Source organism: Orbicella faveolata, unplaced genomic scaffold, assembly GCF_042242905.1.
Source record: "Orbicella faveolata isolate gen_17 unplaced genomic scaffold, um_ofav_v1 contig_48, whole genome shotgun sequence".
Classification (NCBI taxonomy): domain Eukaryota; kingdom Metazoa; phylum Cnidaria; class Anthozoa; order Scleractinia; family Merulinidae; genus Orbicella; species Orbicella faveolata.
The window spans coordinates 5045001-5071659 of record NW_028301578.1 but is presented as its reverse complement, the minus strand read 5'-3'; the positions used below and the strand labels follow the sequence as shown (position 1 = coordinate 5071659).

Sequence of the window (26659 nt, the reverse complement as noted above, 5' to 3'; positions counted from 1 at the left end):
AGCAACGATGCCGCGAGCCGCTAGTAGCGCGGACATCGGAAGACGGCTGCTAGCGGCTCGCGGCATTGCCATTCGTCGCTCGCACGTCACGCTCACAGCCACGCTCGCACGCTTACTTGTTTTGCGTTCTTTCCCACGGTTTTCGGTATAGCATGCGTGGGACCGCGCACACGAGGAATGTGTTCAATACACAAGAACCCTTTCTCTGTTCTTCTCACACGTTGATTTATTTGGTGCATACAATTTAGCCCAATAGCCCTTTAAGTTTAATGCTTAGCTTTTTTTATTTGCATTACAATGTAATCCAACATGGATGCCATGCAAGTTGGATTATAAACAATTTATTGGCTGAGGTTTTTGTGATATCCGGAATAATCAAGGTGGAGGTAAGTGAAGCTGATAACACTAACCGAGCCCTTGATTATTTCGGATATCACAAAAACCGAATCTAATAATTGTTTGATTTAAAGAAAATAACGACAAACGCATTACCGCACCGAACACAGTTTATTTTCGACAAGCCATGTTCTTACTTCGCTGTCCGTGAACTTGACGTTACTCTTGAAAATCATGCATGGCGCGCGCAACCTACAGATTATTCACTGATCTGCTAGCAGATTAGTGAATAATCTGTAGGTTGCGCTGTTTCCTAGAATTAACTGTAGTTTTTTTTTTTTTTTAGCCAATGAGAAGACAGATGGTGACTACAATGTATAATGATTTTAACTATTAACAACATCCAATTAAAATTCTGAGGAGCTCCGCTTTTAGGCCTGGCTAAATCTATATATTAATTTTACACGACGAGAACCACAGTATTTTTCTTTGCCACACACAAAGGTTTCTCTAAGCACATTTTTTTTCTTTTCTTATATCTACATATATAAAATACTAGAGGGTTCTCGTAGGTGGTTGTTGTCTATATGTTTGTCCAACAAATGAAAATTACTGTTAAGTAACTGCTCGGCGGGAATTTTATGTTCTGTCCGTTTACTTTTAGTCTAGTAGAAGAACGTAAATATGTGGGTACGATTCTGTAAAATGTATCCGAGGCTCTGCATGAAAGCGAGGTTGGGTTGTCTTTGTGATGACAAAGATGGCAGAAATGACATGTAGTGAGCATAATGACAAGATAATTTACATTTGAAAAGTCACAAGGTTTGATCTCAATTGATCACTAAGCACGGAGCTGTTAAATGTGCTATTGTACTACTACATTCTGCATGATGCTGTTCCTATCTCCATCAAATCATAGTTATTAACTATGATCAAATATAGCGCATGCATAGGCATTTAGAACTGTTTTCACGCAAAATGTTATCACTTTAGTTACAAGGGGACACACCTATGGAACCATATACTCTGGCTCAAATAAAGAACTCGTCACCAATGCACTCTTTTAAAGCTGGTTTAAACAACTAAGTTTAAGATTTTGTTGTGTGATGTCCCTATTAAAGTACAAATAACAGTCTTAAAAAGGGTGCAAATATCACACGATATTCCCTCTCCAGGAAAAAGTTCAGTTTTTATCCTTGGCTTAGCTCTTCTGAACTCACGCAACTTGACGACACAGTTAAGAGTTTCGGTCTCCAGTAGCAAAAAATACGTTGGAAAGAACAATCGCTTATTGGAAATTTTAGCGCCTAATAACACTATATATTTTCTCCTGCGCTAAGCAATTGTATTTTAACTCACCCACTGGGCACGCCATAATACTGCACTGTATAATACGCTATAATACGCTATGCATTATGAAAATCAAGGTTTGTTAGGGCCGCACCAACTCTACGTAAGCCGGAGAAATTTGAAAATGGCCGGCGTTTTCACTCTGAAAACGCATCAAATGTTTTTCGTCCACGCTACGCCAAAGGAATTTGAAAACCCAACAATCAACGGTCATTTTGGATTTGGGGAAATCACATGATCATCGTGACGTCACTGTTGCCGAAAAACTCTTTTTTCAAAATGTTTTTTGTTTAAATTAAAACGTAAAGCCGGCGTTTTCAAATTCCTTTAGTTTGAAGAGCGTTTTCGAAAAGCTCCGTTGTCGTGACGGATCAATGTGGACTGTAGGCCTAGCCATAGATATAAAGCTGCGTTTTCAATTTTCTTAGACTTAATTAAAGTTCTCTCTTGTTTCCAGTCAACAAGTTGTTTACACTGAGGCCACAGGACCGTGACCCAGATTAGTTCCTCTTGTATATTCCATCTCCGATTCATCCTTACGCCAACTAAAAAACATCCTTTGAAAGATGCTTTTGACTCTGGATCTCAGGTCGTATTTTCTCAGAGTGTAAGTAAGCGGGTTGAACAACGATGTACACAGACGCAGATAGTAGATGGTGATGACAACTAGGTAAGGTAACTTACCAGGGTGATGTTGTTGAACGAGCTCCAGAATGAAATACGGTAGCCAGAAGATGACGTACAGGATTAGAAGCAGCACGCATGTCAACACAGCTCTCCGTTGGCGCCGTTGCAACTTCTTCTCGCGCCTTACAAACTCCGCGGGAAGATTTTCCCGCGCAATTCTCTGACACTGCCTGCGAAGCAACAGCAACATGTGCGCATCAAGGACGATCATGACAATTAGAGGAATAAAGAAGAACACGATGATGTTGAACAAAAAGTATATTGTTTCCTTCTCTTGGACCAGAGCCAAGTCTTCAACAGCTGTAGCAACGCTGACATTCCAAGTCCACGACAGGCGAACTAAAGACTGACCAAGACTGATTATCCATGTGATTGCAAGGACTGTAAAAACTCTACTGCGACGGACAATTTCAGGGTATCGTAAGGCCCACATAATATAAATGTAACGATCGCAGGTCATTACGGTGATGTGCAGCACGGTTGACAGGGCCATAAATGTGAAGAATATGATGGAACTCGTGCATACGGAAGTTAGGTGTGTAGCACTACTGCAGGTCACAAGGAGGGGAATGCCGACAAATCCCACCAGAAAGTCTGACACTGCTAAACTGGCCAAGATGATGTTGCTTGTAGTTCTCAGGCACGAGTAACAACTTATAAGCAAGATGACACTGCTATTTATCACCAGGACGAAAACCATGATAACCACGGCGGGTATTGTATCAGGAGGGATTCCAAAACTCGCAGAATTCCCAGGACGAGTATGGTTGTCTGCGGACCCCGTCATATTTCCTCCGTTACTAGTCTGATAAGTCATGGTCTGGTTGTGCGAATTTGTAGTTTCTTTGTTTAACACGCTTAGTGATCAACCGTTCGCTTGCCGGGAACGCTCATTCTCAAGGGGTGAACATAAATGATTGCCTTTAACTGCAAATAGTAAAAAAATATTCAATTTCTTTTCTAATGTAAGACTGCTCTGCGACTAGTATTTAAAATTACGACTATGCTCCCTTGCATGGTTCCGGGTAAGTTTCTGGAAGCCCAACTGATAGAAGCAATATTACATTCTCTAGTGTGATTAGTACGAGATTAAAATTTTTGCTGATCAAACAAATGATTTTGCAAATCTTGCAAAGATTGCAAAACTACACCAAAACCCAAAATTTTCGAATAAACCTTGAAGCGAGAGTGAGTGAGAGTATGAAGAATATTTTCTTAAGCCGGTTGTAAAATCAATTTGGCTCTTTTTAATCAATTTAAACTTTTTTTCAGTTAATTAATGCAAACATTTAGATCCGTTTCCTGATTAATAAATTTGGTTTTACAGCTAAAGGGGTACCAAGCTGTTCGTGTTTATTTACTGCTTGGGAACTTTTTGAGCCTGGAGCTTTATCAAAGTAGAATTTGCATCAAAATTAAGCCAAAATTCAAAGCAAGTAAATTACATGCTAGACACATTCCTCCAAAACATGACAGGTCAAAGTTGTTGAGCTGTGTTCAGAAAAAATGTCAAATTTTCAACACAATATTTGTTTCAACGAAGAGCAGTTTTAAAACCTTTTACTTCAAAGTTATCAAGCTGTATTCAGGTTTAACTGAGTATGAAATACCACATTTTCAACACGGTATTCGCTTCAACGAAGAGCAGTTCTGAAATTTATTTCGTTTGCGTGTTTGATTTAGTTCCTTTCATTAATTGTCTTTTCAAGGGTCGAAGGATTAAGGAACATTTCCTGCGAGTGTTTGTGTATTTCTTCCTTTTACTCTCTGAAATTTAAATAGCCACAAGCTGTTTCCGAACATAACGATCTTGCATTGAAAAATGTCATGCAGCAATTTGCATCACAACCGATTTCTGAAGTCGAAGTCCAATTATAGCATTCAGCTCATTCCATTTCCTAAGGATGAAAAAGCTTCATTCAGCTGTTTATAATTAACTGCGTTGTAAAAATTAATCTCCACCTTCTAAAATTCACATGTAAATTAATATTCTAGATTTTGTCAGAGCAGTTTTTCTACATATTGAGTAAATGCTTCGAATTATTGTTTGATGTGGCTGTTTTTTCGGTAACTTTTTATCGGAGGGAAGCTCACTACTGCTCATGAGTCGATCGTGTTTAACTCGTTGCCTTTTGATTATTTTTTCCACCGCGAAACTATTAACTGCGAGTCTCGTTGTCTGCTCAACGACTCCGGTGAAATCAAAAGCTTATAATTATCCGTGAGAAACGCTAAAGGAAACTAACAAAATGGAGAGGTGAACGTCAGCAAAACTATCTTATGCTAATCCAAGTTTACCATGTCATAAGAGATACTGATCATGAAGCTTGATAATTTTGCACAAAAATGACACTAAGCATCTTGTTGAAATAAAAATAAAAATAAATAAAGTAAAAAATCTCAGGCTGTTTACGGACCGAACTAGACTTTCTAGCTACTTCTTAGTGCCTTTTTTCACAAAATTATTCTTGTTGATCTCGACATTTACTCCATCATGGATCTCTTGACGGACCCGTTTTATATGATCATAAACCAGGCCTTCTTTTGTAGCGGGTTAGTGTTTTCTCGGTATCTAATGAGTACCTAAATCTGAAGATTGTTTCTCTCAAAATTTTAACTTCACATTTTCCTGACTGAGTGTAAAATATAAAACTACTAATGAAAGTAATACAAGCGTTAAAACAGAAAAAAAAGCAGAAGCGCTAGCAAGCAAAGATCTTACGCATCGAACCACCCGAGCTATATGTACTTCTCTTCCCAACAGAAATTAACTTTGCGCATATAAATAACAGGATCTTTTCCAATCGAGTTACTAACCGTTTTTTCACGCAGAGAATTCCATGCCAAGCGGACACCGAGAACTCCTCGCTTGTCTCCATTTAAAAAAAAGCATTTTTCACACTGATTAATTAGCAGCGCGTTTGGGAAAATGGAGAGAGATGCAGCTGTTTTGCCAATTTTATTTTTCTAGTTCGCGGAATCCTGTAATTGTTTAGTATTATTTTTTCAAATACTTTATTCTACAACTCGATCGGTGGTCGTGTTTCCTAGCCAAGGTTAACAGAAACCCTTCGTGAAAACACCACGTGATCAGGCTTCAGACGAAACAAAATTAATTAGTATCTTTAGAAACCTTATCACCCATGGCATCATTGGAGCACCTTCTCATCGAAATTATCAGCTTCTGGTTATCAAAAACATATCTAAAGTTTTTATCACAGAGCCTAAACTTATACACATTTTTTTCCCTGCTAACATGGCCAGTTCCAAGATTGAAAAGATAACTTCTCGTTATAAAATGCCGTACATATATACGACTGCATTTATGAAAACCATGTCAATACTTTGAACCAAACCATGTAACCATATGCACTTTGATTTCATGACTTCTAAAGGCTTTAAAAATGCAAAAAATAGAGAAGAACAAGAAAAGGAAGATAAGAGAGTGGAAGGAAAAAAAGACTACCATTCCTTTTAATTACTATATCATCTAATTTAAACTTTTAACACTGTTTTCATAAATCCAGAGATATATCTAATGCTAGTTTTTGAGAATTTCTGTGAGTGTGCGTCAAAGTATTCCCTATTGCTGAATATAATTTTCTAATTCGCCTATCTACTTGACATGGTAATAAAATGTGAAGAGAATTTCGAGTTTGGTTGAGCTTGAGGGTTTAGTGTATGAATGTATAAATTGTTATAGGGGCTTTAAAATGCACTGAAAAAAAAATACGTGGATAAAATTTTGGTACAGGAAGATATATAAAGCGAGCAATTTAAAATACGTGTAGGCCACCTGCGTTATCCCGCTCGTCATTTAGAATAGTAACTGAAAACGCTTGTTCTTTTAAAACACATCTACCTTACGCGGATGTCAAATTTTAAAATAAACTTATTTCGAATGCTATGATACTCCACCAAGTTAGCGCAATAACTGATTGCAAGAAATTGTTTTTTTGGAATCAATCGCACCGTCACAAAGTTCGTGGTTAGCTATCAGTATTCAGTGGGGGATGTCAAAAGAACAAACAGTAGGTCGAGTTTCTACGACTTCTGAATTTTATTCAATTGAAAAAGACATCCTACCAAGACTACTAAATGCTGCCGCTTCGCAAAATGACTACAGTATACAGTAAGGTCTTCGGGAAAATACGTGTTTTAAGGAGAGTTTGGCAATCTTCAGTTGAAAAGCTGATAAGGAAAAATTAAACGAAAAACAAGAAGGATATTTCTCAAAGAAACCACCTTGAAAACCCAAACCTTTAACACAGCCAACAAATTCTGCCTGTGTTTGTTAATATATAATGCCAATATGGCACATAGAAAGCACTTGGATTTTATTGAGGTTGGGATAAAATTGAAATTGAGCAATAGCTGACAGAAGTGGAGTAAGCAATCGCACCGGAAACCGCAGGGATGTTTTTCTTGAAGATAATGGAATTATTAAAAACCGGCTTTGGAATATCAAGATTAATCATGAAAAATAAATATATCATGCATAGTGATTTCTGTCAGATAATCAATACATATATGCAATATCTTGAGGAGAGGTACCGACACAAAATATCAAAGATTTTTCAACATTTGTATCCAGTTGACAAAAAGAGCAAACAAAATTTTAATTTTTTTTTTTGTTGTTGAAAATTTGATCAACCACACTGCAATGGCTGTCAATTCATAATTCAGAACCTCTCGAATAATTCAGTGAAAGTTTGCATACCTCTTTAGCTTAAACTTATGCTTCAACGTCCTGCTAATTAATATCTGGATTTTAAAACGAGCGCTAGATAGTGACTATTTTTTAGAATTTTCTCTTTCTGTTATGTCTGGATAGGACAACGACTGGTGTCTTGAAAACAAGACGACTCATCGACGAATTATATAATAATTTTTGTCTGGCAGTCTTTGCCTTTTTAAAAATGCATGAAGGAAAGTCTCCGGAATATTTTGGTTCTTTTTTCTTTTGCTTTGATTTTATGATATTATACGAGTAACAAAATGATTTGTCTGAGAACTGAACAATACACAGTAAGATTTCTACATTTAGCTTTGTTCATTCAAAATATTACTAGTGTGTAGCAATGATTTCGCATTTTCTATCTTTGGATATCATAACTAACGTCTTATCTTACCTTTTCAAAAACCAAATTCAGTATTACGGCTAGACAGTATGACTTTACGAATTAATGTTTTGATATACAAATCAAATAAAAGTATTCCTCGATTGTCAGACACATAAGCAAACAATTGTCAAATACTTGTGAAATGTTCGTGGCTAGTCTGACGCGGCGTTTCGTCTCGGCCAAGAGACTCTTCAGAGACCTTTAGAATTCAAAGGCAAACTCGTTGAGCATCACGTCCAAAGTCCCGTTCGCAAATTCTTGATGTTGACAGTCTGGCCCTCTATCACAGAAGGAATCCCAACCGTACGTTCACCAGCTTTTGTATGAATTTAACTCGTGAACGTACGGTTGGGAATCCTTCTGCGATAGAGGGCCAGACTGTCAACATCAAGAATTTGCGAACGGGACTTTGGGCGTGATGCTCAACGAGTTTGTCTTTGAATTCTAAAGGTCTCTGAAGAGTCTCTTGGCCGAGACGAAACGCCGCGTCAGACTAGCCACGAACATTTCACAAGTATTTGTCAGACACATGTTTTTAAAAATACAAATCAGAATCATATAAAACTCCAAAAATCATAATCAAAATCAAAATCCTCTCGTAACCTCAGACAACATTAAGTAGTGAAGGGTACATGGTATTTTTCATTATGCGAGCAAAACGCACCTCAAAAACCACATTTGATAACGCTGCAATACCGTCTTAATCGGTTCTAAGATAAACATCGACCTAAGGATGTCAAATCTGTTCAAGGACGCAAAAATTGCTCACACTTGTATGGGTGTAACAAAGAATCATTTCTATTTTCTTTGAAAGAAAAGTTCAATAAATTAACTGAGAACTACGTACCTCAGTAGAACTTTTTTCAGCCCAATCAGCTGCAGAGATGCTAACACGTAAGCTTATCAAAAACTGAACTGTTATTAATACTTCACCCAAGTTATGTTCGCATGTGGAGGCGAAATCCGATAATTGGTTAGTGTTTTCATTTTAAGTGAGTGGAAAACAGATCTTCAGCGTTTATGAGTGCCACGCAAAAATTTGCATACCTTTCAGTACCTGTTCATCGCGAATGACTAACAAAGTATAATTTGTGCGGGGAGGAGAGGGGGAAATTAAAACCAACACAAATATCATTCGTCATCGACTGGAGAAAACTTCCATGTGAGAAGCTTTTATATTACATTCAACAGTCGCTTTTGTTTTTCTTAAACTTAACTTGAAAGCAGTCCACATTTCCATTGCAAAATCTGGTTGCGTGGCAAATTTCACACTATGTTTCTTGAACATTCAGCTTACATGACAAATGTTCTCGTATGCTTCAATTCCAGACTCGTTAAAAACTAGCAAACGAACAATATGTAATCTAGTCTAACACGGCAGAAATTTAACGGAGAGAAAAATTGTTGTTTTCTTTAAGTGAAGATTAACATTTGCAACATAAAATGAATAACTTATTTTGGGCTTTTCATAGTTTTATTTATCGATAGTTTTTATCCCATTAGTTAAATTCTTCTAGTATCCTAAGCTAAAACGGAGAGTTTCATCCCTTTTCTAGTCAGTTATGATTTAAAATTTACTGGTAAGAGCCAATAAAGCCATGGGTTGAGTTATTCAAGCACGTCGCATCCATGCTGTAAGAAATATTGAAGCCATCAATAGTTCTAGTATTGAAACTCTTAAACACATACCTCGAGATGAGTTCGTCAGGAAAGGAAGGCAAATAAATATCCCCTTATAAAGGTTGCATGTTGTAGTTGCCTTTTCTTTCTTCACAGCATAGTTGTCTCAGCTTTTATCAAAGAGCTTTACTTCAGTTTGCCGATGCTGTTCGAAAGAGTACTTCCTTATAAATATCGTTCGTCTTAAGTGCAAAAGAACTGGTCAATAAACCCATTATTAATAGAATGTTTCATCAGGTCTCATCAGAAAAACTTTACAGAAAAGCCTTTGATTAGTCATAAATAAACCTTAACAGCCAGTGACGTCATTGTGCTTATTTCCTTACATTCATCCAATCAACTTGAGTCTTCTAAATTGCAACTAACAACGCATGGTAATTATAGCTAACGAAAATGTTTTGCTTCTATGTCGTACGAAATTTAAAGCACCTGGAATCTTGAATTGAAGCAATTATTTTCTCCGTATGTGGCTAAATATAGTGTGGTAAATAAATAGTTTTAATTGAATTTGGATGCGGTTAGTTGCATGTATTTTTCTGCATTTAAGTTCAAGAAGCAAAATATGTTGTAAAGAAGGTTTAAAGAGATACGTTGAAAGCGTTGGATTTGGCACAATCGGAAAAATCAATCTATTCTCTGTTTGTTCTTATTTTTCGACGTGCGGGAGTTTGTTCGTGACCGGAAAGAAGCAGCAATAATTACAGAAGAATGATCTGTTTTTAGCAGCAAAATGTTTCTGAATAATTTTGTAGAGTACCGTAATTGGTTTGGCGAACCAAATTTCGACATTCTAAGGGACACGTAATATGCCATGACAGACTGTATTGAAATTCCAACAACTATCACATTATTGAAAAAAAATTACTTTTGGGAGCAGCGATGGCGCAGTGGTGAGAGCGCTCATCTCCCTCCAATGTGCCCCAGCTGCAGGTTCGATTCCGACCCGGTGCCACATATGGGTCGAGTTTGCTGTTGGTTCTAGCCTCCGGGTTCTCCGGTTTTCCTCCCCCCCCCCCCCCCCCCCCCGCTGATGTGGCTTCCTCTCTAAAGATTTTAATTTACTTTACTGTGATTGGCTGAGAGCAGGCTATCCGAAAATTTGTTTTAAATTGCACTCATCTAAAGGTTCGTGCAATTTTGAGAGAAATTTCAAATGTCACTTGTGGTGTAAATACCTAATTACATTTGCATTCAAATGGTCATTTACCAATACTAAACAGGATGTTTTCACGATAATTGAAGTCACTTTTTAATGCCAAATATAATAAAATAATGGTTCAAAAAGGTAGAAAAATACGGAACAGGGAATAACATGCAAAGGTGGTTAATATTTGGCAAGATATCAAAAGATTATCACAACACAAAGCTTGTTCTTCATTCTTTAACAAGGAATAACAAGCCAAGATGGTTAACATTTGGCAGGATGGAGTATAATTATGACAACACAAAACTTGAAAACAAAATGTGCTTATTTCTTTCAGGTTGTACTAGCTCGTAAAACGTGTTCCGCAAAGCAACGTAACTTGAACCGTGAACCGTAAACCGTGAACCGCGATTTACCATCATTGAATTATTCTCAAAACAAAGAACCACCAGGCTTTCAGATTAATTTGTCAGCAAGATGGCTTTTGTGGCACACACCTATATAATCGTTTGAAAGAAAATAGATTTAGTGACCCTCTACAATATTACGTCTACTCAAAATATAAAGAAATTAGAATTCCTATACACGCGCTTTGAGAGAAGTGGATGTTGGTCGTAGTGACGCAAACAGAACATTTTTACAGTAGAAGAAGAGTGGGAGTTATATCGACACCATGCAAGAATAATTGCCTTGATAACAGATCTTACGTGTATCACAATTATGATGGATCAAGAGGTAATTGTTCTTATCTGCCTAGTCTGTTTCCATTTAAAACTCAAAAAAAAGGCCATATTCAATTTTTAAAGGACACGTCACCGTTTGCGCATTTTCAACTTCGTCGTTTGTAATCCGAGTTAATCTTCTCCCGCATTTCACAACCTTGTTCATCTATGGTTTATTATTGCCTCTTTGGTGTTTTTCTATCTTAGTAAACAGTTATTTTCAAGTTTCCTTTGATTTAAAAGTAATTTTATACGTGGACAAAAGTAACTCAAAATACCCTGACTGAGCTTCTATAATATCCCTTGAAAACGAATTTACCTCGAAAACTAAGCTATCATTGGCTGTATTTGTCTGTTTAGTGAATTAATTACTACATTTATACGATGGTCGCGATTTCCCTTCACCTGGCCTACAGATTTTTCCTTTTGTTACTTTTTCTTAAAAAAAATTCTGCTTTGGGACTTCGTAGTGAAAGACAGACAGACAGACAGACAGACAGACTGACTGACTGACTGACTGACTGTCAGACCGTCAGACTTTACAGGAAAAGTGTAAACGCACTTTTCTTGTCTTGATCTGTTTCAACCAAGAAGATATTACCAAATTAGATTATGAGCTCGAGATTTGTATGAAGTGATTGATAGTAGATGACGCCGAAGGCCGAATCAGCTATACTACCCCAGAGATGTCGAAAGCATATAATCTAATTCTGTTAGTAGAAATCTAACTGAAATTTCACAAATGATTTTTTCCATTTGTTTTATTCTATTTATTAAAAGTTCTCATAGACTTATAGACTGCATATTGCTGCAGACAGACAGGGACAGATGAAATCATATTCGCTAGGAGATTTGCCACCAGATTCTAGAAGCTAGATGAAATTTTACATTTTTTATATTGACCGAGTCAGTCTAAGCTTAGTCTTAACTCCCGAAAATTCAGTAAAAGACGTCTTTTCTTCACGCGGGTATAAGAACCCTTGTTCAAGAAACTCTTGACGTGGCTCACTCTGATTGGTTGGTGGGCGCAAGTAATGACCGAGTATAATTTATTACGTGTTACGTCGTCGGTATGGCTCTTTCCGGTCTGTTTCTAGATACCTTGAGCTTGGGAAATAATGAACCGAACGAAGAGAAAAGAAGAGAAAACATTTCTAAAAGTAAAACGTAAAAAAAAAACTCGTGTGAACTCTCCATTTAGGTGGCTGGCTAGTATACTGCGGGACTACATAGCAAAATATTTGGTTGGTAAGTTGACCTTTCGGTAAAAATTTGATTGCAAGATTCCTAGCAAAAGCTAAGCAAAATAGATATATAAGACGATCGGTAAGATAATCGTGCACATATATCGTATAGACTTATCGTTTCTTCGATTAGAAGCTTTTAATCAAATAACCGTCCACATGAACTCATTCTGTAAGGCTCGCTGTCGAGATAATCTTTGCCATTGAGAGACAACAAAAGGATTAATCGCCCCCGGCTTTTATTCGAGGAAATGGGGTAACACGATACATGACACAAATGTATTAACATGATTTACAAGCGGAGACAGAAACTTAGAGTAATTTACTGAGCCACTGACGTAGGAAATTAACAAGTAATTAAGTTGTGGCTCAATGCACTTTGCTATATTTTAACTCAATGAAAAAGATCCTCTCTTTGTAATGGTTGACCATTAAAAGCCGAAGAAATTGTTCAGATCTGTCAGAATAAATGAAGTCTGATTAACAGGATATTTCTTTTTTATACTATGCAATCCATTACCAACTGTACAATGAGTTCGTTAATTGACACAAGAAATATTAGCGGGACATGTAACGCACGCTATTCCGGCCTATTAACTATTCACTAAAGCAATGTAAATTTCAGTTTTGTCATCAATTATTCAAAACTTCCAACTGATTTTAAACTTTCCTTTCAATTACATGACCAAGACAATCTTAGGGACCATTTCACATTTTGTGAAATAGACAGAATCGTGAAAGATACCAAAATATTTCAAATTTGAAAGCGACAAAGGTAACTGTATAACTCAAAAAGTAATAAACAGATTGTCTGAATAGTTTTTAGTTTATTTTGTTATCTCTAATGCCCATCCTCTTCAGATCAATAAATCCCCAGCTATTTTCTCATCAAAGCAATTGTTGTGCCTTGGTGCAGCATTTTAAGAAAGCCTTTCAAAATTCCCAATTTTGCGATAAAATTGTCGTAGTATGTGACTGGAAATTTCTCAAAATTTAAATAAAGTGTACTTATACTTTATGTTTCAAGAGGATCTGATTTGTGCGTGGTCTGATATTTTAAAATAAATTTTCAAAAAATTAATTGTGGCAGAGGTAATTAGACTTGTGTGTTTTCTTCAATTTTAAGAACGTTTAAGCTTACAGTTACCCTAAAAACCCCGAAATGGAAAAAGAATATTCCTTATTTGCCTTTTGCCTCTTCAAAGCCTTCGATCATTATCTCGTCTCTTTGGCATTCGTTTGCTGTTTTTATTTTTTGTTATTATTACTTTTTTTACGCATGGTTAAAATTTAAATTTGCACCGAAGCTCAATATCGTTGGTGCGGCGGGACACCTTATTTCAATGGGCTATACTTTTGTTAATGGCATAAAAGATTAACTGACTGTTTCGGACTACGATTCATTCCTGGTTTTGATATCCATTAGGGTTCTCGGTTGTTTCACGAATGAATATTACTAGCTATGTTTTCAGCGAATGGGGAAAAAATAGCAATAAGAGCTCATTGAAACAGCCTTACAATTTTTTAATGCCGTTATATATTGCATTGGATTTCAGTGATCGAGCGTGCAAAGAACTATAGCAGAATGCGAGATATTCTTTTATTAAAAACACCGTAAAAAGAGTCGTGCTTCTTTCAATCATTGCTGAGGCCATGGTTATATATCACTGATCCGCTTCAGGTTTTATATTTTGATGGGTTTGCCACAAGTTTCATATCTTACATAAACACTTTTAAATATAATTTGCGCGTACATGCAAACCGCTGCAATGTCATGCACCTTAAGATGCAATTCAACATTCAGAGTGAACGGCAAAAACGATGTTACCCATACGGTTAGCAACTGCGTTTAACCGTTAAACTGAGTTCGTCTTTTGAGAAAGCAAACTAAAATAAATAAATCAATACTCGTTTATGATTTGTGAAAAATCTGAATTTCAACAACAAAAATTGTGCTATAGCCATGCTGTTGTTAATTGCATGAGTGATTAAACGAATATATGAAGTATCTACCAGCGACTGCATGATATGTATTAGGTTTGTTTCAGTTTTTGCTTTTTCTTTCATAAGATAAGTCTCGTATTGACTACAGAGACTACAATACTGAGAAAATACTCTTTGTGAAGCAAATTACATTGGGTTATATCCGCATTCTCTCTCGGGATATCAAGAAAAAGTTTCAAAATAAGCGACTTACCGTTGTCTTCCTTTTTAAATCTTCCTTTGAGATGAGATTTCGCATTGGAACGAAGTTTACTCGAATACTTGGTGGCTTCCGCACCAAATGACAGTTCGTATTCGACCAAACTAATTCATGCATTCAAACTTTACTTCTAATGTTTCCTAAGACAATAATGCTTTGGCATGAATTATTTATTAACCGTAAATGACGGACAACCTCGTAATCACGTCTAATAAATTTGTTCTCCTTGGCGAATGTCATATTTAAGCGGTATAAGCTGATTGGACCAGTAAGAAATCGATATTGCGACAGAATTATTTGTTAAGGAAATAATTCCGATTATTATTTGTCCATTACTCACGGAATACACGATATCCAAGAATAATTCTTGGCTCGAAAAGAGCTGACACTATTTCAATGAAGGCTGTGCATGTGTAGCACAAGTGCTGGTTTGTTAAAGAAGCGATTTTTCAATTCTTAGCAGCGATTCTCAATTTTCTCTAGAGAGATTTGAATAAGAAACCGCTGTCACCATCAAGTGGGTGAACCTTACACGGAAGGCACTTCGGGTTCGCCAATGTTAGCGTCCATCGATAAATAATATATTAAACTAAAACTGCCATTTTCAATCTTCATTGTACCTCTGTTTTCAACTGTCAATGCCTGCCATTATACTCTTTGTACCAAATAGAAGAACCATAGGACTCCACGAAACTCAAAAGTGATAAAATAAGTGAAAAGTGAACAATATGTAACTGGAAACTCAATTTTTCTGCGTATCCCAAATTCGCACAGTAATTTGGGATTAATTAAGAATTCGCTTACACAGTAATTTAAGTAATTCATGTTGTTGATTGCCTGTAATTTTCTAAAACATAAGAAATGTAAAATTTATTTTATATGTAACTTAACAATGAGTCGGCACAATGTGAATTGCAGGGCCTGGAGTCGAGGACCTCACCGAAAATGAGCAAAAAAAAAATGATATCGCAGTTTCTTCCTTTAATTCAAAAAATCAAATGATTATTTTGTCGTGAAAGTGTCATGAAATAAAGTATTGAAATTAAGTAATTTTCCTACGATAGAGAGCTTTTTAAATAAAGCATTTCTCAAACATTGCATTAGATTTTAAAGGAGTAAAGTTCTATATGGACAAACTTAGAAAACTGTTCGCTATCAAGGCTTTTTCGTAACAGTTGATGAATGCATGGTAATGTGTAAAGAGTTTAAATCTATCAAAGCTGACTACAATCTCTTCAAATCATCTTTCGATTATCAATTCATTATCTAATATCTGAGTTTTCCGTCGTTTAGGAAGATGTAGAAGAAGGTGACTGCATTAAACCTGTTGAAATTTATTACGAGGCTGTATCACAAGCACTGATGCAGCGAACAATTTCACTCCAAGATAGCAGACGTTTTGGTTTGCTTCTGTTAATACGAGGAGGCACCGAGAATCTGCTCTTTGGGTCTTTTATTTCTCGGGCTACTGTCTTGCACAGTCTTCGTCTAACTTCTACTACTTCTGCTTCTACGACTTGACAAACAAATACATACTCATTTAAACATCCTATCATTAGCTATGTGTGGGCCACACGGGTCGAACTGACCTTGGAGGATTAAACATTCTTTTAGAATACTAACCCTAACACATTTACGCGACTTTAAGAAACGAAAAACAAAGTTCTTATAACAACAAATAGAAACTAAGGTTTAGAGAGCAGAAGCCTAAGCAGGATCTTTCGTGGGAGATCCAGACCAAGGCCAGTAGACGAACCCAAACATGACCATCGATGGGGTATGTTAATCGAAGCTTAAGTAAGATGAACAACTTGGAGTCACAAGACTCTCTGTGTGGGCAATCGGGCCACAAGACTAACCTGGTTGCTGCAAAATGATAAGCAATTGATGATCACGAACGAAAACTACTCAATTCTATAAAAGTTATTGAGCTTCATAACAGACCGTGATATTTGAAAATACTATCAAATTGCACCAGCCCTATACGTATACACGAGTGCAATTTGAAAGAATTTACAAATATCACGAGTAGTGTAAATCCTTAATTGCTCGAGCCTTCATACGATTACCCATTTATTATACGACTGGGAAGTCCCGAAAGCGCTAGCGTTAATTTGCACTGCAGAGTAAATTAAAAATTAACGATAAGTTGACCAGCTCTTAGCCAATCACAATGAGGTAATTTTTTCAATTATATAATAACTGCTATTTATCTCGAATCTCGAGTAAAGTAAACGACATCAATTTCAAGACAGGTATGACGGAATGAAACAGAAGCAAAACGTTTGCCAGAAGATCTACAAAACTTCTTCGAAGTTAATTGTCGCACGACGTAAAGTCTTAGCCACTGTTTTTTCAATAGTTCAAGGTATTCATGCTTTCTGTAGTTCGTTTTAGAAATAAATCCTTCGTTTCGTTTTAACAAAAATGTAACTGAAGCGGCAGTTGGTCGAGAGGGTGAGCTCATGAGCGCGCTCAAAACTCAGTAAGTGCCGGAGGATGAGACCCTAGTGTGTGACCATTCAAATGAAAGCTATTGAGCAGTACTTTCGTTTGGTACTGGAGCATTGTGCTTCAGAGGTGACATATATAGCTAGTCGACCTCATCGCCCGATGAAGACTAGCAGTATGCAGCCGAAAGGTCGCGATGTACATCACAAGTGAGCTCATTGTGAGGTCTTGTGAGACATGCGCAAATAATGCACCATACAACTGTGCTTCACCACGATGAAAAATCACGGCTTTTTGTACCACACAAAAGTATATACCTGTAGAAATGTACTAACACTGGGTAGAAATAGGGAAAATCTTTTCTATTTCTATTCTATTTTTATTTTATTCTTTTCAAATTCTTAAGTAATATTGAAAAGTATATTTGCCAATAGTCATCCCTCACGAGATAATTGTAATGCAACGGAAATTTTTTCAGGCTTTCCTCGAGACCCCGTCAACACACTACACCGGCAGAATTTGATAACGGCGTTTTCACTCTGAACACGCATCATGCAAATGTTTTGCGTCCACACTACGCCAGAGAAACTTGAAAACGCAACAATCACCGGTCACTTTGGATTCGTGTTTGAGGAGAACTTGGTCAGGGAAATCACATATTATCGTTATGTGATAATTTTAGAAAAGCTCGCTTTTTAAAGTATTTTTCGTCCGCACTAAAAGTGCAAAGCGGCGTTTTCAAATTCCTCCAGTTTAAAGAGCGTTTACGAGAAACTCCGTTTGCGGGACGGATTAGTGTGGACAGTAGGCCTAACCGGAGAAATAAAGCTGTGTAGTGTGGACGGGGCCTAAATATTCAAACTGGTGCCCGAGTCCCTTGAACAATCGGATCAATAAGCATTTTACTTTAAACCAATCAGAAACCGAAGCAAATTTAAAGTTGGTTTTCGCGCCTTTTTTCTCGCAATAAGTCATTTCCAAGTTGCTTTTTACCTCTGTTTCAAAATGAGTCTCAGTGCACATATTGAAATGGTTTCTCTTGTACGTTCCTTGTTGTGCAAATTTAACTCATTTCCGTATGAAATCTTGTGTACCAGGACTCGTTTTGAAACAGAGGTAAAAAGCAACTCGGATATGGCTTATTGACACTGGTTGCAAGGTTTTCTTTTGAGTTGTGATTGGTTCGTTGCCTTGTTCAAGTGTTGTGAATGTACTGGTTATGTTACGACAATGAAAACGGAACGATACAAGGGCATAACAGAGGAAATAAAAATTCACAGCCGGTTTGGCGCTGGGATTAATGAAGTCTCACCGAAACGTGATAGACTTCTTTCTTGGAAGAATCTACCTCAGGCAATTCCGTTAATATTAACACGATTAGACGTGCTAAAAGTCTAATTACGCGTATAATTTCCGTGTGAATATTGCCCTCGGACCTTCAAATGACAGTACAGTAAATGTTTTAAGGTTCTTAATAAATTATCAAGTTACAAAAAAGAGATCGCTTGTGAGTGAGATAATTGAGAGAACCTATGTCCGTCAGTTGTTATCGGCAAAAATTGACTTGGAGAGATAAATTTCAGTTCTATTAAATATGCTGATTTTATGAACTTTATTTATTTTGAAAAAATAACTAAAATTGATGTTCCACTCTTAAACTAAACGAAATTTGTCGAGACACCACGCCGTTTTGAAATAAAATTTACCCACGTCAATTACGTTTATTTTCAAACCAGTTGGCAAAATATCGCCTTCTACTATTGTAAACGGAAAATTGGTCGTTTATCAAAGTTACGGGGTAAAAACCAGCTCCAAGCTTTGTTTGTTTTTGAGTCAAGGAGCTCAACAAGGATAGGAAATTAAAGACGGCGAAAGACATGAAGATATCTAAATTAAAGCCGAACAAGGTGTCACCTTTCCGAGTATATTTAATATCTAATATCCAATTTTATTTTTCATTTTGTCAATCAATCATTATTTTATTCCCACACTAAACAACTCATATTCTTTCCTTTTATCTCTTCCACTGTACATACATACACACATACATTACTTACAATCGGATTTCAGAGTAGCTTATGCAGCTAATATCTCCGAGCATTTAACCATCAGATGAGAGATAGACCGCCACCTACTCTTTTCGATTGGTGTGTGGGTTCTTTTACGTCCCACAGAATTATTTATGAAGAGTTGTGAGACGGGTCTACGGTTTAATGTCCTTATCCGAGAAGACTAAAAAGTCTAACCATTTGCTGATGTCATTACAAAGGCAGCACTTGCTCCTCAATTATTTAAAGACCCTGAGTGTTGGTCCGGCCGGGGTTTCAACCCGCGACTTCTCCCACTGAGCTAAGCGGTCGGCTTTGAAACTTGTCCATTAAATTTGACAAAACGTGATGTGTTTTTGTGTCGAATTAACAATTTTTGACTGCAGTCACTCCAAATGTAAACGTTAGAAATTAATATCTATTTGCACAACTCAAAAAAGGGAAAGCAAATGAAATATGAAAGAAAGTCTGAGGGTGAACTTGTTAACTGATGCTATTAGGGTTTGAGTCCACTTTAAAAAATAAATAAATAAAGCCCTGGGTTTAAAATTGAATTTCACCTTGAATCGAACCTGCTAATGATCAATAATAAAATCCTATAGTTTCCTGGTTGCCATTTGCTAACACAGTTACCTTTTCGAAATAGCTACGAAAAAGGCCATCCATTACCCGGTCTTTTTCATTTCAGACAATGTTTTGAAATTTTGTAGTCATTTTAGACCATTCGGTTCCTACTCTTTCAGAATATGGAAGTCTTTCACGAAGCGCGCGAAGTCTAAAAATAGAATGCAAACTATTGGAACCCCTCGAGAGTAAGACAACATAAGCGTGTTCTGAGAGAGATAAAAGGAAAATGAACGCCAAATTTTCGTTTAAAAAATTGTTTTAGGAACACTTGCTTACGCGCTTGAAAAAGCGTCGAATCTTCCACCATTCCGTTTTGTTTGTCTGTGTTTGTCTGAGTTATGACGTCACTCGCGCGCTTCGCGTTGATATTGAAAATTAAAACTCGTGTTTTTCGATTATGCCCTTCGTTTGTGTGTACACAGCTTGATTTTTGCTCCAAAAGAAGAAAGAAATGTTTTCTATTCTGTCAGAACATGGAAGTCTTTGTAAGAAAGCCTAAGAGAAAATTCAATTAAAGTGCTCTTTGGTGGGGCATTTGTCGATATTGAATATTAAAACTCGTGTTTTTCGAGTATGCCCTTCGTTTGTGTGCACACAGCTTGAATATTGCTTCAAAAGAAGAAGGAAATGTTTCCTGTTCTTACAGAACATGGAAGTCTTTGAAGAACCTAAATAAAAAATTTAATTAAAGTGCTCTTTGGTGGGGCATTTGCCGATATTGAATATTAAAACTCATGTTTTTCGAGTATACCCTTCGTTTGTGTGTACACAGCTTTAGAATTTCTTCAAAAGAAGAAGTGAAATTTGGTGAATACGTCAAACTTGTAATTGTATTCCAGGTAAATTACGTTTGTTCATAAACAGGAATTATACCCGCGGCGGTGCGATTAAATGCAAAATTGAAAAGGTAATGATATTTCACATAGTGCTAACAGCTTTCCCTGAAGCCACAGGGTTCTATATACCTTTTTATATATACCTTTTTATATATATCTCAATTGAATTTAAGCTGGACAGTGTAAAAGAGGAAGATTTCTGCGTCAGTTGAAACTACTGCATTTTGAAAATTGTTGCTAGAGAACAGTATTGAGAGCAGAAGGAGCTGAACAAAAAATATTGATATTATACAAAGACGAAATTATTGACGACAAGATTTAGATAACTCAACCGCGCAAGCTTCACTGGATCTGACGATGGTGAATGAAACCGGAATACAGTGTTTGTTTCTGATATATCACGAAATACAGAAAACGAAATCTTTAACAACCATATCTGTGATTGTCTCTGTCTGGAATGGACTGCTTCTTGTGGTTGCTCTTGTTGCTAACGGGCTCGTGTCCGCGGCAATACTGAAAAACAGCGAGCTGAGATCAAGGGCGTCCAATACACTGTTACTGCTTCTGTCCATGAGTGACTTCCTCGTCGGCTTTGCTGTTCAACCGTTGTATCTGCTTCGCCGCTTATTGGAGCTGCAAGATCGCTACATCTGCTGGGTGATGGTCAGCTATAGAGTTCTGTGGCATCTGTCAATTGGAACTTCGTTCCTAATTCTCTCTTTCGTTGCATGTGAACGTTACATCGCGTTATTTTACACTTTCAAATACAACGAGATCATCACGATTTCGCGGTTAGTGCTCTTCACGGGTGTTTTCGTCGCCTCTTGGACGTTGTTCGTGATCTCGCGGTTTCTTGGCCTCAGTACAGGGAAGTATTATGCCGCAGCAACTTCATTCATCATTCTTTTCGTCAGCGTTATCATATTTGTCTACGTTCGCATCTACAGACTGGCCCGCCGTCATCAGTCTCAAATCAGCGTCATGTTCTCAACCCAGTCTACAACGGTTGCACGAGAGAGTAAAGTCACAAAAACTACAGCTTACATTGTTGGTGCTGTTTTAATATGTTACTCGCCGCTGTTAATATCTCTCGTGGTAGTGAAATTCTTCGACGACAAACTGTTTCATTATTATGTATTCCCAGTCACTGACTGCATGGTTTTTTGCAACTCGGCGCTCAATCCGCTGATTTATTGCTGGCGCAATACTGATTTGAGGCGATGCATTGGAAGAATGTTGGGAATTCGCAGTCGGAGAGAAACGCAATCACAGCAATTGTTTTCTACAAGACATCCGCAAATACGTAACGCTTCAGCAAACGCACAAAATGTCTCTTGGTAGTTGTAGTGCTGGATGACAAATTTAATGAAGATCTCTTGATATTTTAACGGGCAGTTTGCACTTCCTCTCCGCTGGATACGTCCATGAAAAAGAGAATCTGATCAGGTTAAAACATATACTGTTATCATCCACTAAACTATGGATTACTGGATACTTCATTCGCTTTCACTGGCTAATGTCTTGGCTCAGTTACAAGTACCAATGGCAAATTTCCTCTATAAGGGAGTCATGGTAGTTGTATTTATCAAAACAAGTTCCCGGTCCAGTTGCCATTGCGTTGTTTGGTCCTCTCTATCCATCCAATTCTATAGACGAATTTATACCGGTGAAGAACACGTTCCTTCGATGCCACACAAGTGTGAGAAGGGGGCTTGACGTGCAAGTCCAAAAACCATATGTGAAAGAGAATTTTTTTACAATCATTAGAACCTTAAGACTCCGTCACTAAGTGAAGTTAACGCCATTTTGGGATTGGATTCTTGCTTGATATCACCTCGAGCAAACATTAGGATTATACACCACGTACTTAATAATAGGTATTAACATGAATCTGCTAGCTAGCGTTCTATCACGAATGCCGTTAGCTGAATGGCTACGCAACTCAGTATCTATTCTATGATAGATAGCGAGTTGCGTAGCAAGTGTACTCGTTTACAAAATGACGGGCGCTTCTTGACGTTTTCGAAGTGTCTGTGAAAAGGATTTAGGTGAAAGTTTTGAAGGACTACTAGATTTGAACTAAAATAATTAGATTATTCGCTCTCGATTTCTATGCGTGATAGTTGCGCCCTCGTCAACTATCACGCGATAGAAATCTCGAGCTCATAATCTAATTGTTAAATAGAGGGAAATTGTTGAGAAGCCCGGTGAACATCAAAGAAGCAACCAAACCGGCCAAGATTTATGTTGGAACTGAGGACCTTGACCCTGCACATCTTTTGTTTTCTGATCATAGATTATGTATGAATTATATAATCGCAATGCTAGTGACTTCAATGCTTTTGTATTTTGATAGGGTTTGTGCAGGGTCTACCCCCAAAATAGCCAACAAAAACATGCAACAAGGAATTCTGCCAGGTTTCATAACCATTCCGTCTATTGACTATGGTTAATTGAAAAACAAAGCTTGAAAACTCATAATACGGTTTACTCTTTACCTCGACGTAAGCACGATACATAACAAAGCACTCAAAATCGCTGTTATTACGCCAATAAAAATGACTATGTGAATCATGTCTTCGTAATACAATAGATAAGATTTCCTAACGAAATAATCAACTGACGAAATGGTGTATGCCAAATATTTAAAATTTTACTTAAAAACAAAGTGATACTCAAATGAACTTACCAAATTGAGCAATATCTTATCATAATTCACTTGCTGTTACCTAAAAGAACCACCACTGAGTACTTTTTGAACGAAGCTTCCTGGATAAGACCAGGAGCCCGTTTCTCTAAAGCCCGTAAACCTTTCGGGCCCGGAAAGCCATTTTTAACTAGTCTTTATCTAAAAACAGAGGTGTATACACCCGAAACCTTTTGAATGAAGAGAACCTCTCTTTATATTAAGAATTTGTGAATAAAACAGTTCTGTAATCATAAAGTCTGAGATTTTGCTACGGCTTTTCGGGGGGCGAAAACTCTTCGGGACCTTCGAGAAACGGGCCCCAGGACTCATTTGTCAGCTTTGTAAGAAAGAGACAGTGCAATAAACAGTAGAATTAATAAGCAAAGAATTATTATCGTAAATCCAGCGAATTGGTTTTCAAGAAATCGCTAGGAAGTCATTAACGGCGGTATAAACAACTAGCGACAACTTCTAACAGCATTTTAAGTCTTCATTTTCTTGAGGACATTCCAGAAAGCTTGGAACTCTGTCAGTAACATCCGTACTCGCGTCCACAAACACCGGAGGAATTTGAAAGCGGAGGTTTCACTCTGAAAACGAAAGAAATGTTTTCCGTCATTTTGGATTTGTGCTCGAGTAAAACTCGGGCAGAGAAATCACATGGTCATTGTTACCTCATCGTTTTCGAAAAGCTTCAATTTCAAAATGTTTTCTGTCCGCACTAAAACGCAAAGCCGGCGTTTTCAAATTCCTCCGGTTGGAAGAGCGTTTTCGAAAAGCTCCGTTTTCGTGACGGATTAGTTTAGACGGTAAGCCTAACCGGAGAAATAAAGCTGCGTTTTCAAATTCCTGTAATCGGGGCCTAAGTCTTAATGTGCTTCAAAGATGTAAATTCAAACCGGGTTTAATTGCTCTATTACAGCATAAACACGTATAGCATTCAAGGAATGACTGCTGGCGGCGGGAATATTTACTTGACATTTTCCATACAATTCCAAAGGTATAAACTTGCGGGTTCCTGCAAAAGTGAAATTCAACTTGTCGCTTCCAAATAGGCAAGCGAGATCTTCTAGCTTGTCTGTCAGGCGTATTTCTTTTCTATCTTTCATCTGATCACCCATGTTATGTTTAAATCACCTTTAAAGTATACCAACATGTTCATTACGACCAGGTCCGTATATGGGTGAAATAAATAACATCGCATTGCCCTGTCACCCATTTATCACTTGTATCTTAACCCTGGTATATTTACAAATCTCATTCCACAGCAGTGTCTTTTAACGCCTAGAGCGTAATTTGTCACGCAAAAGAATATCTACAGAATTAACAATGCTCTACATTTGTTTCAAACTACCTTTAAACAGCTGCTCTTCTCCCTCCCTCCCCCCCCTCAGAAATTTTTCTGTCAATATTCCCCACCTCCTTTCCCCCATTATAAATAAAATCAATATCATTCACTCCGATTGTTTGTTTGTTTTTCAGTTTGTTTTCCGCTAACTTGTTTGCTTTTTCAATTTCTGATGATATATTATTATAAAGTGCTATTAAATTTCGTCTGAAGTCTGTACAAGGCGTTGTTTTCGTGTGTGTCTTTTTCACATGATATTATATTATGTTCATTGATATTTGAATTCTGATTTCATCCCTCAACGCGTGGCATTGTAACTTTTTTACAAGCAATCGCTCCTTCAAATAAAAGACGCAAAATTTTCTGCCAAATTAAAATACTTTCAAAAATTGACGTTTTTGTAGAACGTCTTTCATGGTGACGATATTGGAAGATTGAAAATTTGTTCCTTTTTAAAATAGAAATTGATCCCACGTTGAAAGAAACTTCGAATATAACTGCTGTGAATTCCTTCTTTTGGCAAATACAAGCGCGCAATGCGTCCTGGTAGTCTCGTGCTCGTGATGTCTGCGGAACGACTGCTAGGTATGTCGGGTGGGCCAGTGGCCTCCTTTCGTGTTACTTTCCCATGATTCCACCGGAGCACAGTAGCGTGACCGTTGACCGATCATGGCTGTTTTATAAAAGGGAGTCATTGCTCTTTTTTCTTTAAATTCCTCTTCGTTTGGCTACAGACTTCTTGATGTTACTTATGACCAAGTATGGATCAATGTTAACATTAACCGTCTGAAAAAAAAAATAAACAGGCGGCAAAGAGGAATTAGAAGATGTTAAGGGATTTTAGAAAACAATGCAACGCAAATATACACGAAATGTTTACGTACTCCAAATAACTGAAGCGAATCGATGTCCGCTCGCATCCTAGGAAATAAGAATCAGAACGCAGGTGAATACGTTTATTTCTACTTGTAGTCTAGACTTCATTCGTTATTCGTCTAAAGCATATAATGGGGTGTGCAAAGGGCTAATATTGCTACTCAGAAAATTTGCATAACAGGAAGAGAAACGTCAACAAAATGAATTACTTACGCTTCCGCTGGCCCACGGTACACAAGTCTTATTATTGTAGGAAGGTCACTTCCATCGGCTGAAGGGATCTGTAGGACAAGTAATGATCACTTGTTAGCATGGATTTGACTACCTGAGCTCAGCTTTCAAAACCGTTATAACCCGGTTGTCTGTCTACTTGTCTGTCCGCCTGTCTGTTTGTCTGTCCGTCTGTCTGTCTGTCTGTTGGTTTAACTGAGTGACTGTCTACCTGACTGCCTCTCTGTCTGACTGTCTGTTTGTTTAACTGACTGATTGTCCATCTGACGGTCTGTCTATTTGTCCGTTTAACTGACTGTCTATCTGAGTGTCTGTCTGTCGGTCCGACGAAGGTCTAATAATCGAAATGTCAGCTTTTCCAAATTCGCCACCACAGTAATTGTACCTTTGTCAAGTTGATGATGATGATCAACTACGCTTTTCACTTACCCGCCGACATAGCACAAAGTTGTTGCCTTTTTTCTGCCTCTCTGTCTGACTCAGTCAGACGGTCAGTCGGTCTGTCTGTCGGGCTTTGCGTCTGTCTGTCCGTCTATCTGTATGTCTGTCTGATTGCCAGTTATTCTCGTTTTCTTTCCGCTTTCTCGCTACTCACCAATTTTGGAAACACCATCCCTGCACTTATTGCATACAGTTCCATGTCATCTCTTAACGCTGGAAACAGAATTGTAAACAGAATATCAGGCCTTTCACGCTAAACTTGACCATACCTGATTTCTCATATAAAACTTACAAAACCTTTTTTGATAATGACAGGAGTCGCAATCTTTTGGCTAGGGGTATAACTGAAATATCAACCCTCGGCATAATCGAAGGTGCATATCTCGTTTATGCACCTAGATAATGGTTGCAACGTTACTTAGAGGTGTTTAACAGTTGCAAACATTGATATGGAGCTGTTAACGACCACCACTTGAAATATGAAAGACTAATTAATAAAGGCACATCCCGTTCTTAAGTGTATAAGATTATTCTGTTCGTGGAAAATCCTTCGGTTGATTTTACGAACTAAAACTTAACGAAGAAGTCCGCGTCGAGTACAAGCACTCCGGAGATGGGTCAGG

At 37.5% G+C, this 26659-nt stretch overlaps 3 protein-coding genes across 5 annotated transcripts in view; 1 reads left to right on the top strand and 2 right to left on the bottom strand.

The window, feature by feature from the left end:
• LOC110059030 (histamine H2 receptor-like) overlaps positions 1-14641 on the bottom strand; it is a 150851-nt gene extending 136210 nt beyond the window's left edge. The window contains exons 1-2 of one of the 2 annotated variants that reach the window (XM_020765702.2): positions 14484-14641; positions 244-3300 (exon numbers count right to left, since the gene is read on the bottom strand). In XM_020765702.2, coding sequence (XP_020621361.1) covers positions 2156-3190 — 1035 coding nt within the window. In that variant the 5' untranslated portion in view covers positions 3191-3300; positions 14484-14641 and the 3' untranslated portion in view covers positions 244-2155. Of the gene's footprint in view, positions 1-243; positions 4640-14483 lie in introns of those variants that run through there. The other variant, XR_016204681.1, reaches the window with a different exon arrangement.
• Positions 14642-20347: 5706 nt separating this feature from the next.
• Positions 20348-23505, top strand: LOC110059031 (D(1)-like dopamine receptor). The gene has a single exon (XM_089280823.1). The coding sequence runs from the start codon at positions 20809-20811 to the stop codon at positions 21790-21792; it is 984 nt and encodes a 327-aa protein (XP_089136949.1). The 5' UTR covers positions 20348-20808; the 3' UTR covers positions 21793-23505.
• The window catches only part of LOC110059051 (uncharacterized), a 27384-nt gene continuing 23804 nt past the window's right edge, over positions 23080-26659 (bottom strand). For both annotated transcript variants that reach the window (XM_089280821.1, XM_089280822.1), the window contains exons 15-18: positions 26191-26249; positions 25578-25645; positions 25373-25409; positions 23080-25274 (exon numbers count right to left, since the gene is read on the bottom strand). In XM_089280821.1, the coding sequence (XP_089136947.1) occupies positions 25197-25274; positions 25373-25409; positions 25578-25645; positions 26191-26249 (242 nt within the window). In that variant the 3' untranslated portion in view covers positions 23080-25196. The remainder of the gene's footprint in view (positions 25275-25372; positions 25410-25577; positions 25646-26190; positions 26250-26659) is intronic.